At 44.1% G+C, this 15,243-nt stretch overlaps 2 protein-coding genes across 2 annotated transcripts in view; both read left to right on the top strand.

Moving 5' to 3' along the window:
* LOC120536355 (TBC1 domain family member 10B-like) overlaps window positions 1-1,887 on the top strand; it is a 59,915-nt gene extending 58,028 nt beyond the window's left edge. The window contains exon 10 of the mRNA XM_039764682.1: window positions 1,770-1,887. Coding sequence (XP_039620616.1) covers window positions 1,770-1,887 — 118 coding nt within the window. The remainder of the gene's footprint in view (window positions 1-1,769) is intronic.
* On the top strand, window positions 229-11,271 carry dctpp1 (dCTP pyrophosphatase 1). Its single transcript, XM_039765031.1, has 4 exons — window positions 229-362; window positions 5,551-5,677; window positions 9,844-9,954; window positions 10,449-11,271. The coding sequence occupies exons 2-4, from the start codon at window positions 5,580-5,582 to the stop codon at window positions 10,675-10,677; spliced, it is 438 nt and encodes a 145-aa protein (XP_039620965.1). The 5' UTR covers window positions 229-362; window positions 5,551-5,579; the 3' UTR covers window positions 10,678-11,271.
* Window positions 11,272-15,243: the final 3,972 nt, after the last annotated feature.

Here is a 15,243-nt window from a genome sequence, read left to right as displayed (position 1 = left end):
ATAAAAGAAAAACATCTTTGGATTTGCTTCTTTTTTTTCTACAAACTTCTTTGTTCAATGAACCGGAATAACTGTTGTCTAATTACTAGTTCCCGCCACTCTCTGATTGGTTACGCCTAACTGTTCGACCTATCTCATTGGGTTAGAGAGTTTGACAGGCAAGGCCAGAAGCCATTCAGGGTAAAGAATGCCAGCCGCGCGCGTTCTAGTAGTCGTACGTCAGCGATGACGTCTAAATGTTGGCGACACGGCGGGAGGAATTGCTGTGTGTGGTGCTCGTGGCTGTCACCGTCGTGAGGACTCGGAGCAGAAAGCGGTTTGAAGCTGCTCTTTGGACGTTTCGCTGACAGGCTTGACTTTAGGTGAGACAGGGTTATGCGTGAAGCTCATTATCGGTTTCTAGCGCTTCCGCATCCTAAATGCTTTATTCGACCTCTTAGTGTTGACGTTATTGAAGGAGATGATAGCGTTTTGAGTCGCGGTGGCTTGGACTCCTTGTTGTTTCGAACCGGGCTGTTTCCGGAGAGCAGTCCTCTCAATTCTTCTCGCTGTCGCCGTTGAGTTTAGTCTGCTTGTCGAGTTCAGTCCATCGCCCTGAGGCAGCAGGTTTGTGTTCCAAACAGTATCTTTAATTAATCTCATTGTTTTTAACTTACTTTTGTGTTACGGAAAGTGCAGTAATAAAATATTTACTTTTATAAGAAATATTTGTGTTGCTATAGCTGTAAATGCTTAACACTGTTTTAGCTCAATTCCCTTTTACCCGTGGAGTTTGCTGTCTTAATTGTATCCGAGTAGTCTCCGTTAACGAAGCAGTAAGCAGCACCGAATGCTAAAGAGGGGCTGCACAGCAGGATGAGTGAGTAAGTAATGGTTTAAATAACAAGAACAGTAACAAAACTTTGAACACAAGTATAACTAGTTTGTAATTTCTGGATTTGCACAAACACGCGCGTTTTTTTTTTTAAATGCTTTTTTTATTCACAGCTATACAAACACAAAATAACAATAATGAGGTGTAAAAAAACAGCTATTAAAAATGACAACTTCGACACACAGACATGTATGCACAAACCTAAAAAATAAACGCTTTTAAGTACGGTAGGTGAGAAAGAACGTGCAATTTATTTTATCTTGAGAAAATCAAATGTTTTCCCAAAGCATCTCGTTGCTGTACTAGGGAATTAAAGGACTACATTTCCCAGCAGTCCTAGCGGTGTAGCGGAGGACGCGGGGGCTGTTGGGTTGATAATCGGGCTGGCGGGTCCTTTTAACTCTGAGGGCTGAATATTTTTTCCAAGAAACCTAAGTTTTTTGAAAAGCACACAATGCACTAGTCAACATAAAACGGCTGTGGCTGCTGTTGGCGCCTGTTAGGCATCTCTTGCAGCAGTGGCTGCACAGGGGCAGCTTAATGGCCAGCAGGAATGCATGGCGCACCGGCTACCTCTCTGTCTTCGCACAACAGGTGGGTGACAGTGGCAGTCGCAGTGTGATGCAATCTGGTTTGTACCTGTCGTCATCACAAGTGGTGGTCCTCCTAGGCGAATGCTGCTGTCTACGTGTTCAGCACATTGATTAGCTGGGGACCAATAGGCTGATGCTGGTAGCTCACTTTCATTTTCGATATACATCTCCAGATCACTTGCATCAGACTCGTAAAAGTCAGAGTGTGATTCAGCGATAATACGTAAAACGTCAATGGAGTATTTTGCTTTGTGCATATGTATTTCCAGATGTTTTGCTCTTCACTTCTCATGTACGCGCAGGGAATCGAGGTCAAATCAACAAAGCTATAAGACTTACCTTCAGGCAAAACGAGTCGAACTAAAAAGCAAGGTCGAGTTGGGTCGCAATTTTCAGCCGATTACCATCCTTTACCCCTGAATTTCAACAAAAGTCAACATCAGCCCTAAAAGAATTAAAGAGCTGATGTCCGAGGTCTGGATGAATGGTCTCTCTTGTGTCTGGCAGTCGTCTGAGTATTGATCAGATTGGTCTCCTCTTTGTCACAGGGTGTGCGCCCAATCTCCTTACCCCTCACCGCATCAGGGTAACTGGTAAGACAAACTCTGCACTGCTTACAGCACGGGTGTCAAACTCCAGTCGTGGAGGGCCGCAGTGGCTGCAGGTTTTCATTCAAACCGTCGTCTTCATTAGTGACCATGTTTGGCTGTTAACCTCTTTTTCTTTAGTTTTAATTCACTTCACTCGGGCCCCTTAGTTGACTCTTTTTCCTTAATTAGCAGCCAAACAATAATGAGACACATGACCAGCTCCCCTGTGCCCATCACACGATATCTGAAAATAAAGAAAGGTCAGGGTCTCAGTAAGGCTGATCTCTCTGGTCACCCAAACATTTTGACGGTGTTCTTAGAAAAACCAGACAATCGACAGTTTTGGAAATGTCTGCTGTGGCAGAATTGGAGCAGCCATAAGGGATTAAGTAACGGGTTTAATTAACAGCAAGAACTGACTTCTCCTTAAGAAACTGGTTGGAGTTTGACGTTTCAGTTTGGCTCGTCATCTTTTGGCTCATTTCGCATCTCATTTCTGTTTGGCTGCCATTTAATGAAGAAACAAATCAATTCAGAGGACTGAATCCTTAAAGACCAGGCCATTAAAATGAAGGGTAAAGGAGTTAATTAGCAGTGAAAACTGGTGAGGAAAAGGGTGAGAATGAAAACCTGTGACCTTCCAGGCCCGGAGTTCGACACCCCTGGCTTACAGTGAACTGTTCATAGGATCTCTGCCTTTCTCCTCCTCATCATCCATCATCATCATCATCTGTTGACCCTACATTTGGATGGTGTTTTAGACTTTGTCATTAGTGTTTTATCATTCTGGCTCGTCGTTGAGGTGTGTTTTTTTTTTTTTGTTTGTTTTTTATTAGGGGACATGGGAGGGTTAGCAGATTATTTGTTGTGGATCTCTATTATAAAAAAAAAAAACATCTTGGGACGAGACTTTTTTTGGGCGACGGGACGTGATCTTTTGAAGAGAGACACTTTCACACCCTGCGAGACGGACACGTCGCGTCTTACTTCTAACCTTTGTACGCAAGTCCCGTGATACACATGCAGAGCAGGTTAGAGATAATGGAAGCATAAACAAATGGAAAATATTCCTCGGTGAAATAATGGAAAAGCAAAAAAGAGATTGCATGGTGTTGGAGGACAAAAGGACGGGTGCTGTACAGGCTTTTAAGTGTTCGAAATGCAGATCACGTTGAATGGCAGCAGCAGCAAACCAGTAGTTGATCGAGCAAAGTGGAGTAAAAAAAAAAAGAATTTGTATCCCCGTTTAAGAGGGGTTTTGGAGGAGCAGCCGCGTCTCCTTGGGGTGCGTTCAGCCCCCCTCTTCACAATGGCGCCAAGCGTAGGCGGGGAGTAGTAAGGGGTTGGCGAGCGAAGCCCCCTACAATTGCATTATTATTGATTTAATCTGCTGTTTTCACTGTGTGTCTGTCAGTGAGTGTGTGCGAGTCATGCCAAAGCTGGGTGCGTTACTGGGATCCCCATTTGGGGGGGACAAAACATTTGCCGTCCCTTCCGCAGTGTAAATCTTGATGTCCCCTGCAATATATAACTTTTGGCTGCAGTAGGATGACTGGATTGTGGGTCGCTTAAGGTCTTGAGTGAGGGAAGTTCAATCCTGTTTGGACCGAGAGGCACTAGGACTATTGGCACTGGAGGGTTCTCTGGCTTGGCAGAGGCAGGAGTGCCCTGGCTTTTATTATCCCAGGCTTTAAACCGTAGACCACGCTACCTAAAAGAAGCACTTTGAGCTACTGTTTGTATGAAAATGTGCTATATAAATAAATGTTGTTGTTGTTGTTGTACCTACTAAAAGGCACTAGGAGTTTGAACTGCCGCCATCAATTTCAAATCTTGAGACTGTGAAGACCAAAAAGGGGACCAGACTTGCATTTGGCACATGGGCAGCAATGATAAAACTCCCGTGTCTCTGGGGTGGGTTTTGGGTTTGCCACGGTACGTTTCTAGTTGTTGCGGTTTGACACAAAACAATGCAAAGCAGACATCCAGCAAGTTCTCCGATATGAATACGCCGCTAGCCGAAACGCACGACGCAAATAGAGTGCGCTGACATTTGTGTACGTATCGCACGCGTTTTCATAAGTTGCTGTCCTTATGTTTTAGCAGGCACTCCAGGAGCAAAGTTTTGTTTTTATGAGATCTTGAGAAAAAAACAAAAAATAATGACATTGTACATTTTCTCATGGCTTCTATTATTAAGAAAAGAATCCTAATTTAAAAAAAATTTCCTGGGGTTGAAACTTGCAGTCGCAAACCCAGACACTCGGACGCTGAACTTGACAACCTCTGCTGTAAGTGACATTGTCGCTGTCCTTGGCTTTGATTTCGTTGTCTTTCCCCTAACTGTTGACCTTGGCCTCGCCTGTAGTGATAAACGCTTACTTTTTAGAAATCGCCTGTTAAAGTGATGTTTTGTCTTCTCGTTACACTGGCATGCAAATGCTTTGTGTATTTTAAACACAGAGTGGCAACGTTCCTTCCTCATTGCGAGATTTAAATCTGCTCTGCTGTAGGATCAGGTATCAAAGAAACCTCGCTGACAATTGTTGCTGTGAATTTCCCCGTAATCCAAACCCAAATTGCAGGCAGAAAATACTTTATTGAATGTTGCAAAACATTCATCCATCCATTTTCCAACCTGCTGAATCCGATCACAGGGTCACGGGGGGTCTGCTGGAGCCAATCCCAGCCAACACAGGGCACAAAGCAGGAACCAATCCCGGGCAGGGTGCCAACCCACCGCAGGACACACACAAACATACCCACACACCAAGCACACACTAGGGCCAATTTAGAATCGCCAATCCACCTAACTTGCATGTCTTTGGACTGTGGGAGGAAACCGGAGTGCCCGGAGGAAACCCACACAGACACAATTATTTCCTTTTTTAGAGCGCCAGTTCCCAGTAATCGTCATCTTTCCTTTCTGTGGGTTTCTTTGCTGTTTCACAAGTGGACTTGTGTCCCTAATAACTGTTTTTGCTTTTCTGCCGAGGAGTGCCACATTGGGCAACACATTCAGCTTAATAAATGTAATGGCATATCATGACAATATTGGCACTGGAGGGTTCAGCTTAATATCCCAGGCTTTAAACGGTAGACCAGGCTACCTACTACAAGGCACTAGGAATTGAAATTGCTGCCATCAATTTTCAAATTCTCATGTTTGTCCAAAAAAAAAAATCTGCCAATATGGCTGTGGCAGTGTGGGTTGGCAGCACGCTACCAGCTGCAACCCTGCTACCGCCGATAACGTACCCAAGGGGATGAGCCCAGCAAATAGGGACGCTTGCTTAAAGCAAGGGGTTGGTGCAAAAGTGAAGACAGTGCTTTTATGAAAGCCATCAAAAAGCAAATGGTGTCCAAAAAGTGCAGTGCTCTCGTCAATAAATAATCCTTAAAAAAAAAAAAAAACTGGTAACAATCTGTGAGACTCCGTGCTTGGTACAAATTGTATTTAAATAACAATTGTATTTGTCTTTCTATTGAACAGGTGGTTCGCTACTTTTGTCTCTCTTTCCAATGGCAAAGACTACAGAACCAAGTCCTACCATTCTTGAGAATGGACAGCCAGAGGGGCAGAGATTCACTTTCAGCCACCATCCCACTCTTGAAGACATGTAGGTGTGGTTTGAGTTCTATTTATGTGTTGGTTTGTTTCATTCATTTGCCCCCTACCCAAAAAAAAGGTCTAGTATTATTTTTTGGTATTTGGTATGAGTCAGCCACCCGTGGAGACAAATTTTCAGGCTAAGGGCCTTGCTTAAGGCCCAAGTGGAGCGTAAAATGCACCGGAGATTCTCGCCTTGAAAGAAGGCCCTGGGAGTCGAAGGACTGGCAAACAGAGATATTAGTTTTATTGCAATAAACAGTAACGTGGATTTAACCCAAGTAAGCCGAGCTGAGCTCCGAACAAGCCAAAAGTTACAATTTATATAATCATTTATCATCTTGACCCCATTTGAAAATGGCTCATCCGTTGCTTATTCTGACTCCTCGCTCCAGCTGGTATCCCGCAGGCCTTTTCTGTAGCCACCAGTGTTTCTCGTAACTTGTCCCTCATTATCATTCCTTGCTTTCCCTTCTTTCCTAACTCCCCCTTCTCTGACCTCGGGCTGTCTCCTTTCATCATTCTCCTCCTTCTCGGTCCTTTTGGGTTATTAAATATTGGTGGTTTCTCTCTGAGCTCAGTTAAAAAAGAAATATGGCATATGATTTTAACTACTAGCTGTACTCCGTGGATGCACCCACATAGTAATGAAACGGGACAAACTTTACAAATCAATAGACATTGACACTATCTGATTGTGTTCAGCTCTGATAGGCGAGCGTTCCCCGCATGGGGAGAAAAGCACATGGCCGTGATATCTCTGGCAATCGGCAGCTACCCTCTAAAACACATGGAGCTCTGATCCCTCTCTCAAAAACGTCAAACGTTACTCCTTAACAATCTGTAGATAATGTCTGTTGAACAAACGGGTATCGCTAGCTAAGCGGAGGCGAGGTGCACGCCAACACGTGGCGAGATGTAGTCTATCTTGAACAGAGGCTGGCGAGTGAATGAGGAAGGCCCCTCACCCCCCGGTCTAACATCCCACAGCCCCTTTCTTCGATTTGCATAAATACATAAGTACCGCAAGCGAACTGTGGTACTTAGCGTGATTAGTGAAGTCACAGAATCAACCGGAAAGCTCTATACTTTGCTTGAAAACAACCAGATATAAATCCGTTGTGAAAAGTGGACAGACAGAAGAACGTGCTTGGACCACGAAAGTTTTAAAAACGTTTCTTAGCAAGCACCTATGGGCCAAAGGGTAACCTATGTTCCAGATTTCAAGTCCTCATGGTTTGGGAGATTTCGTGATGAGTGAGTCAGCGGTATTTAGCTTGTATATACATATGTCAGAAAACATCGCCTTCCTGTGTAGTGGGACAGATCCAGGCCTTCTATTATGGAAAATAAAAAGTCCTGTATTAGCACAATTAGAAACTTAGTATGAACTTTTACACGAATCGGGTATGCCAAGTAAATCTATCTCTCTCTATATCAATATCTATATAATTCTAGGGGGCTTCACTCGCCAGCCCCCGTGTTTGGTTTTCCAGATGCACACTTTTAAGATTTTTTTTTTTTTCTTTGAATTGTTGCTATTTCATTAGTTTCACTTTTATTTCGGAACTACTGTAAAAACAATATTTGGAATCTTTGGAGTCCCAAGATGCTGAATCTTTAAAATGAGGTCCGTGAGACGTGTGTTTAATGACTTTGTACCATAATTCAGGATAGGTTTCTCTGTTTGGAATTTCAGCACAGACAAAACGACCTTCCCTCAGCAGTTAATAATTACTGTGTGTTACATAACCCAAAACTATATAGATATGATATAAAAAGGCGATACCCCTCCCTTAGCGATACGGCGGTAAGAAATCGCATAAGAGAAATAGCTTTCTTTAATGACGATTTACACGGCATAGCAGACGAGGAAGCCATAACAAGACAGTCACCGAGGTGGGGGGCCGATGTATACAGTCTGCCGTTTTCGTCTCTGCGTTGTTAGAATTTTCTGGATTAGAAGACGGTATCTGCCCTCTGTCCGTCGGCTTCAAAGGTGTGCCGGGCAATGTTCCAAGGCTTTATACTCTTTCTCCATGTGCAGGCCCCCACTTAGGTGAATCATACAGTTTCAAACAAGGCAAAGAGAGGATACGATTTCATGCCGAGTTTGACACACAGAAGTAGTGCACGTTGCCCATTTCGCAGTTGTCCTTAACTTGTCTTATCTTAAAATGCTTGCCTAGCAGTTTTTTATATGGAGTTTTAAGAGGTTGATAAAGTAGCCTGGTCAGTTCAGTGTGGTATGTTGTTACAGCAGCCCTCACCAGGCCAGTTGTAATGAAGATGATGAGGTTGATAATTACAAGAAAGTTCATCTTTTAGGACTCCTAGCTTGTGTGCTCGTTTTGCCATGTTATGCTTAATTGGGAAAAAATGCTGATTTAACCTGCAATATGGATCTGGACACACTTGTATATTACACTTTAGTCCACAAGGGGGCACTCACTTTAAGCAGTTCAGAGCTGTGATCGTTTTTAAAAAAAAAAAAAAACCAAAACAAAGATGAAGGCTGGCTTGTCTTATTCAACCCATAAAAGAAAGGAAGATGTTTGTAGCGGGGCTACATAATAGAAAGGAGCACACTAACATTACAGCCAGTATCGGTACCGCCAGACTATTTTGGACTCATTTTTTACCACATTTCAATTGCTGTGTTTATCTAATCCGTGTTTGTATTTGTGTTACGTGTTTTTGTTTATTGTTTAGGGGCAAGCGAGGGTCAATGTAAAAATCTGTGTATTTTGTGTTCTTATATAGTAATTAGCCACTGGTGTTTTTGGGATAGTGGTGTTTTGCGTGCGCACACACAAATATATTATCCATCCATCCGTTTATCCAACCCGCTATATTCTAACTACAGGGTCACGGGGGTCTACTGGAGCCAATCCCAGCCAACACAGGGCGCCAGGCAGGGTGCGAAAGCCCGCCGCACGGCTCTCACACACCCACACGCTAGGGACAGTTTAGAATCACCAATGCACCTAACTTGCATGTCTGTGGACTGCGGGAGGAAAGCCACGCAGACACAGGGAGAGCATGCAAACTCCACGCATGGAGGACCGGGGAAGCGAACCTGGGTCTCCTAACTGCGGCCCACTGTGCCCTATCTATTTGATTTAACATATCTGTTACTGTTCTCTGGTTATTTTGTCGTGTCAGGAAAAGTAAGACAACTTGTAAGGAGTACGGCTTGTAAGTAGAGCAGGAACCCTCGGGTGATCCAAGGAATAAATCTTGGTAGTGTAGTGGCCAGTCTGGCTAAGGGGTCAGCCGCTACATGGTTAAACTTCCTACCTGTCCATCTGCCAGCCAGTGCCATGTTCTGTCACAGGTTTGTTTCACATTGTCTGCACCTTAGCCAGTTGCAAAGTAAAAATGGAAATCCGCTGTTCCAATGCGATTACAGATGTTTGGCCCTATCACAAGACCCTACAAATGACCACGCAAAGGGTGCTGCAGGTGGCCATTTAAAAAGGATGAAAGTAGCCACTGAGTTGGCTTAACAGTTGTGAAGGGTTTAGAACTCCACACCACTTGAATGTTAGTCCAGGGCGTCTTCCCTTGATCGTACCAGGACTTCTCCCTGGCTTGTCTAATCACCCACTTGCTGCTTTCCGTTTTTGAACACACTCCCAACTTGTGACTGGAAAATGTCATGACAGGTGTCCAACCCCCCCAAAATGTCCCCGATGTTCAGGATCTGCCTGGTGATGCCATTTCTGTCCATGAGGGGTCTGAGGTTGTCCGCAGTGAAACTCGCTTCGTTGGTGATGGCGTTCAGCGACTCTTCCGGGCAGGAAACAACGATGGATGAGGAGTTACCCGTGGCTACTTCCTGCCCGTGGTGAGCACCAGCCATCGATTGAAAACTGAACCACTATGAACGGCAGGGCATGTGGTGGTGGTAGGGCCAGAGAGTTGTGAACAGGTGGGTCCCTCGGGCTCGGAATTAGGATGGCATCACACAGCGTTACTCCCTGCACGATCACTTTGTCATAAGTGAATGATGGCATCCTCTGGGACGAGCTTTGGGAGGAAATGTTTAGAGTCCTCCATTGTTTATCAGCCCTGGTGCAGGCTGCTATTTGTTTTCTCTCTTTTTTTTTTTTCTTTCTTTCTCCCTTACTAACAAGTTGTTTTCTCTCCTAACTTTTTTTTTTTTTTTTAAAGCCGGAAAATGCAGGCGCATTTCACAGATGAGAGGGACTGGAACCAATTTCACCAGCCTCGTAACCTGCTCTTGGCTTTAGTTGGGGAAGTTGGCGAGGTGGCAGAATTATTGTGAGTATTCATCACTACCAGGATGTTCATTCTTGGGTGGGGTGGGGGGCTCAGCTTGGAAGCTCCTGCACTGTGTGACACCAGTGACAGTGTCCATGTTAGAGGGGGGGGATACAGTCATTTTAATTTCCTTTTGAGGAATCAGTAAAGTTGTACATGTGCTGGTTAACGACAGCTCTGGGAATCCATGCACTGCGTGTCTTTTAGGTCCGTCATCTTTAGCTCTTGACACTGCATTTGGTTTTGACTTTTTTTGAATTCCTGTTTTGTTTTTACATATCGTTTAAAATAATGTTACTTTTTCTTGCTGGATGTGCTCAGGCTGTGGGTGAAGGTCTGTAAAGCAAAGTGAAGGTAGTGTTTGTTGCTGAGCTGTTTCACCTGGCACTCTGTCGTGACACTGTAGAGCAGGGCCTCCTCTCTCAAACATGCCTCCTTCTACCAACAGGACGTAATGCGACTTTTTTATTTATTTTTTTTTCCCCCTCACCCAGCCAATGGAAAGGAGAAGTGGCCGAGGGTCTGCCCGATTGGTCAGGCAAGGAAAAGGAGCAGCTGTCTCATGAGCTTAGTGACGTCCTCATCTATCTGGTTGAGCTGGCAGAGAAGTGCCACGTTGACCTACCGCAAGCTGTCCTGGACAAGATGGCTCTCAACAGGCAAAAATATCCCGCAAACAAAGTGCAAGGCTCGGCCAAAAAATACACCGAGTACCAGGAATGAAAGTGTGGTGGTGTGTGGGAGTAAAGAGACAAACTCTTGGGAGTCGGCTTTTTGACCTGCTTAAATGGAGGGACGCTGTGCTTTTATCCCGTGCGAGAAGGAAGGTCCACTCGTCTGTCTGTGCTCTGAGTGGGAACGGCCTCCAGCAGAACCTCCTTTTATTCTAATAGTTCAGAAATGTTCAGTTCCACTAAATTGTTGTTTTTATGTATATATATTTTACAATTTTACTGATGAGAATAATGCAGTGTCAGTTTTCATATCAGCGTTGAATGTAACGGATGAGGCGGAAATCGAAGTAAAACCTCAAAGTGTGTGGCGTTTATCGATGGTTTTGTTTTATAAATTCCAGTTCCCTTAGTTGCTCTTTGAGAGAGCTGGAGCTGCTCAAGCCTCACGGAGCGTTGGTGTGTGGTTTTTTTTTTTTTTAAAACAAGAAATTCTTAAAGTTGGAGGCGAGTCGAGTAAAAGTGCAAGGCTAGATAGTTTGAGTTGGCTCATCTTTGAGTGGCGTATATGCAGATGCATGTGTCCATGTTGTGTCCATGTGTATGTATAGATTAAATGTTTACCTGCCCGGGTCGGCTGCTTAAATCTGACTGCTTGTTTTGCTTTTGTTACTCTAAAATGTTCAGAATTGCTGGTTTAGTAGCCATTTTCCAGAGTTGCCTACATACACGATATGATACAATTACAAAAAAAAAATAATGAGAATGGGTGGCCAGCACTCTTCACGCCGTGCAGACCATACACTGTAAGGACAAAAGAAATTGATACTGTGTGTTTGGGTTACGTGAATGAAAACTAAACACACAGTACAACAAATAGCCATCGCGTGACGCACTACCCGATACTTAACACATACCTGAAGACCACATATGTACAACACTTCTTCTTTCGGCTGCTCCCATTAGGGGATGCCACAGTGGATCATCTTTTCCGTCCTCTGTATCTTGTTCTGTCACACTCATCTCCTACATGTCCTCTCTCACCACATCCATAAACCTTCTCTTAACCCTTCCTTCCTCCTCGTGCCTGGCAGCTTTATCCTTAGTACCCTTCTCTCATTGTACCCAGCATCTCTCCAAACCAACGCAATCTCATCTCTGACTTTTTGTCTCCCAACCATCTAACTGGAGCTGACCCTCTAATGTCCTCGTTTCTAATCCTGTCCATCCTTGGCACACCCAGTGCAAATCTTCCCATCTTTAACTCTGCCACGTCCAGCTCTGTCTCCTGTGCCACCGTCACCAATCCATATATCACAGCTGGTCTCCCTACCGTCCTGTAGACCTTCCCTTTCACTCTTGCTGATATCCGCCTGTCACAAATCATTCCTGACCCTCTTCTCTACACACTCCACCCTGCCTGCTGCACTCTCTGTACAACACAACACCCTCAACAAAGTTATACCATGGAAATTGACAATGAAACAGTCCGGTAACCCACAGAGAGGCCAAATTATTTGAGAAGCATTTGACTGGAATAACTGAGAAGGCTGGGCAGTGCAATGGGATTCTTCGAATTGAAAACCTGTTTGCCCTACTGATAGGGATTAGGAAGACCAGCAAACGTCACACACCTGGATTTGGGGACTTTCTGCCTTTTTGTTGTCTGCAGATCCTTCCCCAGCTCTGTCAGGCTGGATGGACACCATCACTGGACGGCTGTTTTCAGAGCTCTCCTGAGATGTTCAAGTCTGGACTCTGGCTGTGCCACTTAAGGTCATTCCCAGAGTTGTCCCTAAGCCACTACTGTGTTGTCTTTGTTTTGTCCTGTTGAAAGGTGAACATTTGGCCCAGTCTGAGGTTCAGAGCACTCCTAATAAGGATATCTCTGTTTTTTAGTCCATTTGGTTTTCCCTTTGACTCCAAGAAGCCACCCAGTCTGTGATTCTGCACTGTTTGGACGGCATTGCTCGATTGATGACCAGGGGCCTGGTTTCCTCCACACATGCTGCTAATCTTGGTTTCATCAGACCAGAGAGTTTGGTTTCTTACATTCCTATAGGTGCCTTTTTGCAAACTCCAGGTGGTCTTCTGTGCCTCTTTTACTGACGGGAGGCATACGTCTGGTCACCTTTATCATAAGGCTCAGATCGGTAGGCTGTTGCAGCGGTGGTTTCCCTTCTCTGGTTCTCTCATCTCCACCAAGGTCTTCATGAACTTCATCATCGGGTTCTCTGTGGCTTTTCTCCAGTGATTGCTCAGGTGGCCATCTCAAACTTCTATTTAAATTTTATGGAGGCCACTGTGCTCTTGGGGAACCTTTCATGCTACAATCCTTTTCTTAAATGTAGTGTTCCCTAGATTTGTGCTTCAACACAATCCTGTCTCTAAGCTCAGCCTGCAGTCCCTTTGACCTCCTGGCCTGGTTTTTGCTCACACCTTCTATAGAGGAAGGGGGTCTGCCATTTTTTTTTTTTTTTTTTTTTGACCAGTGGGTGGGCTCCAAAGAAGGTGTTGAAACCTCTCAATGATGAGCAATATAAGGTGACGGTACCTGAGCCCGATTTCAAATGGCATAGCAATGGGGTCTGAATACTTGTACAAATATCACATTTCGATCTTTTATTTTGAATAAATTTGCACAACATTTATAAAATCCTGTTGTCGCTTTGTCATTCTTGGGTATAAATGAAGTTAAAATGATTTGGGAACGAGACTGCAAAACAGTACAATCTGAAAAATATAAAAGGGGTCTGAATACTATCTGAAGCCGTGTATGTAACCGGAGTTGTGAACCCCGTTCTAGACTGGCACCCCATTCAGTGTTAGTTTGTGACGTCTGCTGCCAGGATGGGCTTGAGTTTGTGCGACGTGCACCAGCAGACTGCATATACAGGTGCTGGTCATAAAATTAGAATATCCTGACAAAGTTGATTTATTTCAGTAATTCCACTAAAAAAGTGAAACTTGTATATTAAATTCATTCATTACACACAGGCTGATGTATTTCAAATGTTTATTTCTTTTAATTTTAATGATTATAACTGACAACTAATGAAAGTCCCAAATTCAGTATCTCGGAAAATTAGAATATCAATTAAGACCAATGCAAAAAAAGGATTTTTAGAAATGTTGGCCAACTGAAAGGTATGAACATGAAAAGTATGAGCATGTACAGCACTCAATATTTAGTTGGCCTGGATTACTGCAGCAATGCGGCGTGGCATGGAGTCGTCAGTCTGTGGCACTGCTCAGGTGTTATGAGAGCCCATGTTGCTCTGATAGTGGCCTTCAGCTCTTCTGAATTGTTGGCTCTGGTGTATTGCATCTTCCTCTTCACAATAGATTTTCTATGGGGTTAAGGTCAGGCGAGTTTGCTGGCCAATCAAGAACAGGGATACCATGGTCCTTAAACCAGGTACTGGTAGCTTTGGCACTGTGTGCAGGTGCCAGGTCCTGTTGGAAAATGAAATCTGCATCTCCATAAAGTTCATCAGCAGCAGGAAGCATGAAGTGCTCTAAAACTTCCTGGTAGACGGCTGCGTTGACCTTGGACCTCAGAAAACACAATGGACCAACACCAGCAGATGACATGGCACCCCAAACCATCACTGACTGTGGAAACTTTACACTGGACCTCAAGCAACGTGGATTCTGTGCCTCACCTCTCTTCCTCCAGACTCTGGGACCTTGATTTCCAAAGGAAATGCAGAATTTACTTTCATCAGAGAACATAACTTTGGACCACTCGGCAGCAGTCCAGGCGAGACGCTTCTGACGCCGTCTTTTGTTCAAGAGTGGCTTGACACAAGGAATGTGACAGCTGAAGCCCATGTCTTGCATACGTCTGTGTGTGGAGGTTCTTGAAGCACTGACTCCAGCTGCAGTCCACTCTTTGTGAATCTCCCCCACAGTTTTGTTTCACAATCCTCTCCAGGGTACAAGCGGTTATCCCTATTGCTTGTACACTTTTTTCTACCACATCTTGTCCTTCCCTTTGCCTCTCTATTAATGTGCTTGGACACAGAGCTCTGTGAACAGCCAGCCTCTTTAGCAATGACCTTTTGTGTCTTGCCCTCCTTGTGCCAGGTGTCAATGGTCGTCTTTTGGACAACTGACATGATTGTGTAGCCTACAGAACTCGACTGAGAGACCATTAAAGAGTTCATTAGCTGATTAGAGTGAGTGTGGCACCAGGTGTCTTCAATATTGAACCTTTTCACAATATTCGAATTTTCCGAGATACTGAATTTGGGACTTTAATTAGTTGTCAGTTATAATCATCAAAATTAAAAGAAATAAACATTTGAAATACATCAGTCTGTGTGTAATGAATGAATCTAATATACAAGTTTCACTTTTTGAATGGAATTACTGAAATAAATCAACTTTGTCATGATATTCTAATTTTATGACCGGCACCAGTAGATAATGAGTGGGTCCATAAACTGGAATGACATGTATAATGTAGATCAAAAGTACAATTCTAGCAGTTTCCTTGATTAAGTGATGTGCTTCTGTTAAAATAATTGACACGGTAAATGATGTAAACAGTCTTGTATGGCTGTGGATGTCGGTGGTCTTTGAATGATTAGCACTTTAGGCCCCTGCATTGTGC

The sequence above is a fragment of the Polypterus senegalus genome, chromosome 10 (genome assembly GCF_016835505.1).
Source record: "Polypterus senegalus isolate Bchr_013 chromosome 10, ASM1683550v1, whole genome shotgun sequence".
Classification (NCBI taxonomy): domain Eukaryota; kingdom Metazoa; phylum Chordata; class Cladistia; order Polypteriformes; family Polypteridae; genus Polypterus; species Polypterus senegalus.
This window is presented reverse-complemented; position numbering and strand designations above follow the sequence as displayed.

What these genes read in the sequence shown, in the direction of transcription:
- dctpp1 (XM_039765031.1), top strand. Translation starts at nt 5,580, where the DNA reads ATGGCAAAGACTACAGAACCAAGTCCTACCATTCTTGAGAATGGACAG. An exon ending in CATCCCACTCTTGAAGACAT is followed by an intron (nt 5,678 to 9,843) that starts GTAGGTGTGGTT and finishes TTTTTTTTAAAG; the next exon opens with CCGGAAAATGCAGGCGCATT. An exon ending in GGCGAGGTGGCAGAATTATT is followed by an intron (nt 9,955 to 10,448) that starts GTGAGTATTCAT and finishes CCCCTCACCCAG; the next exon opens with CCAATGGAAAGGAGAAGTGG.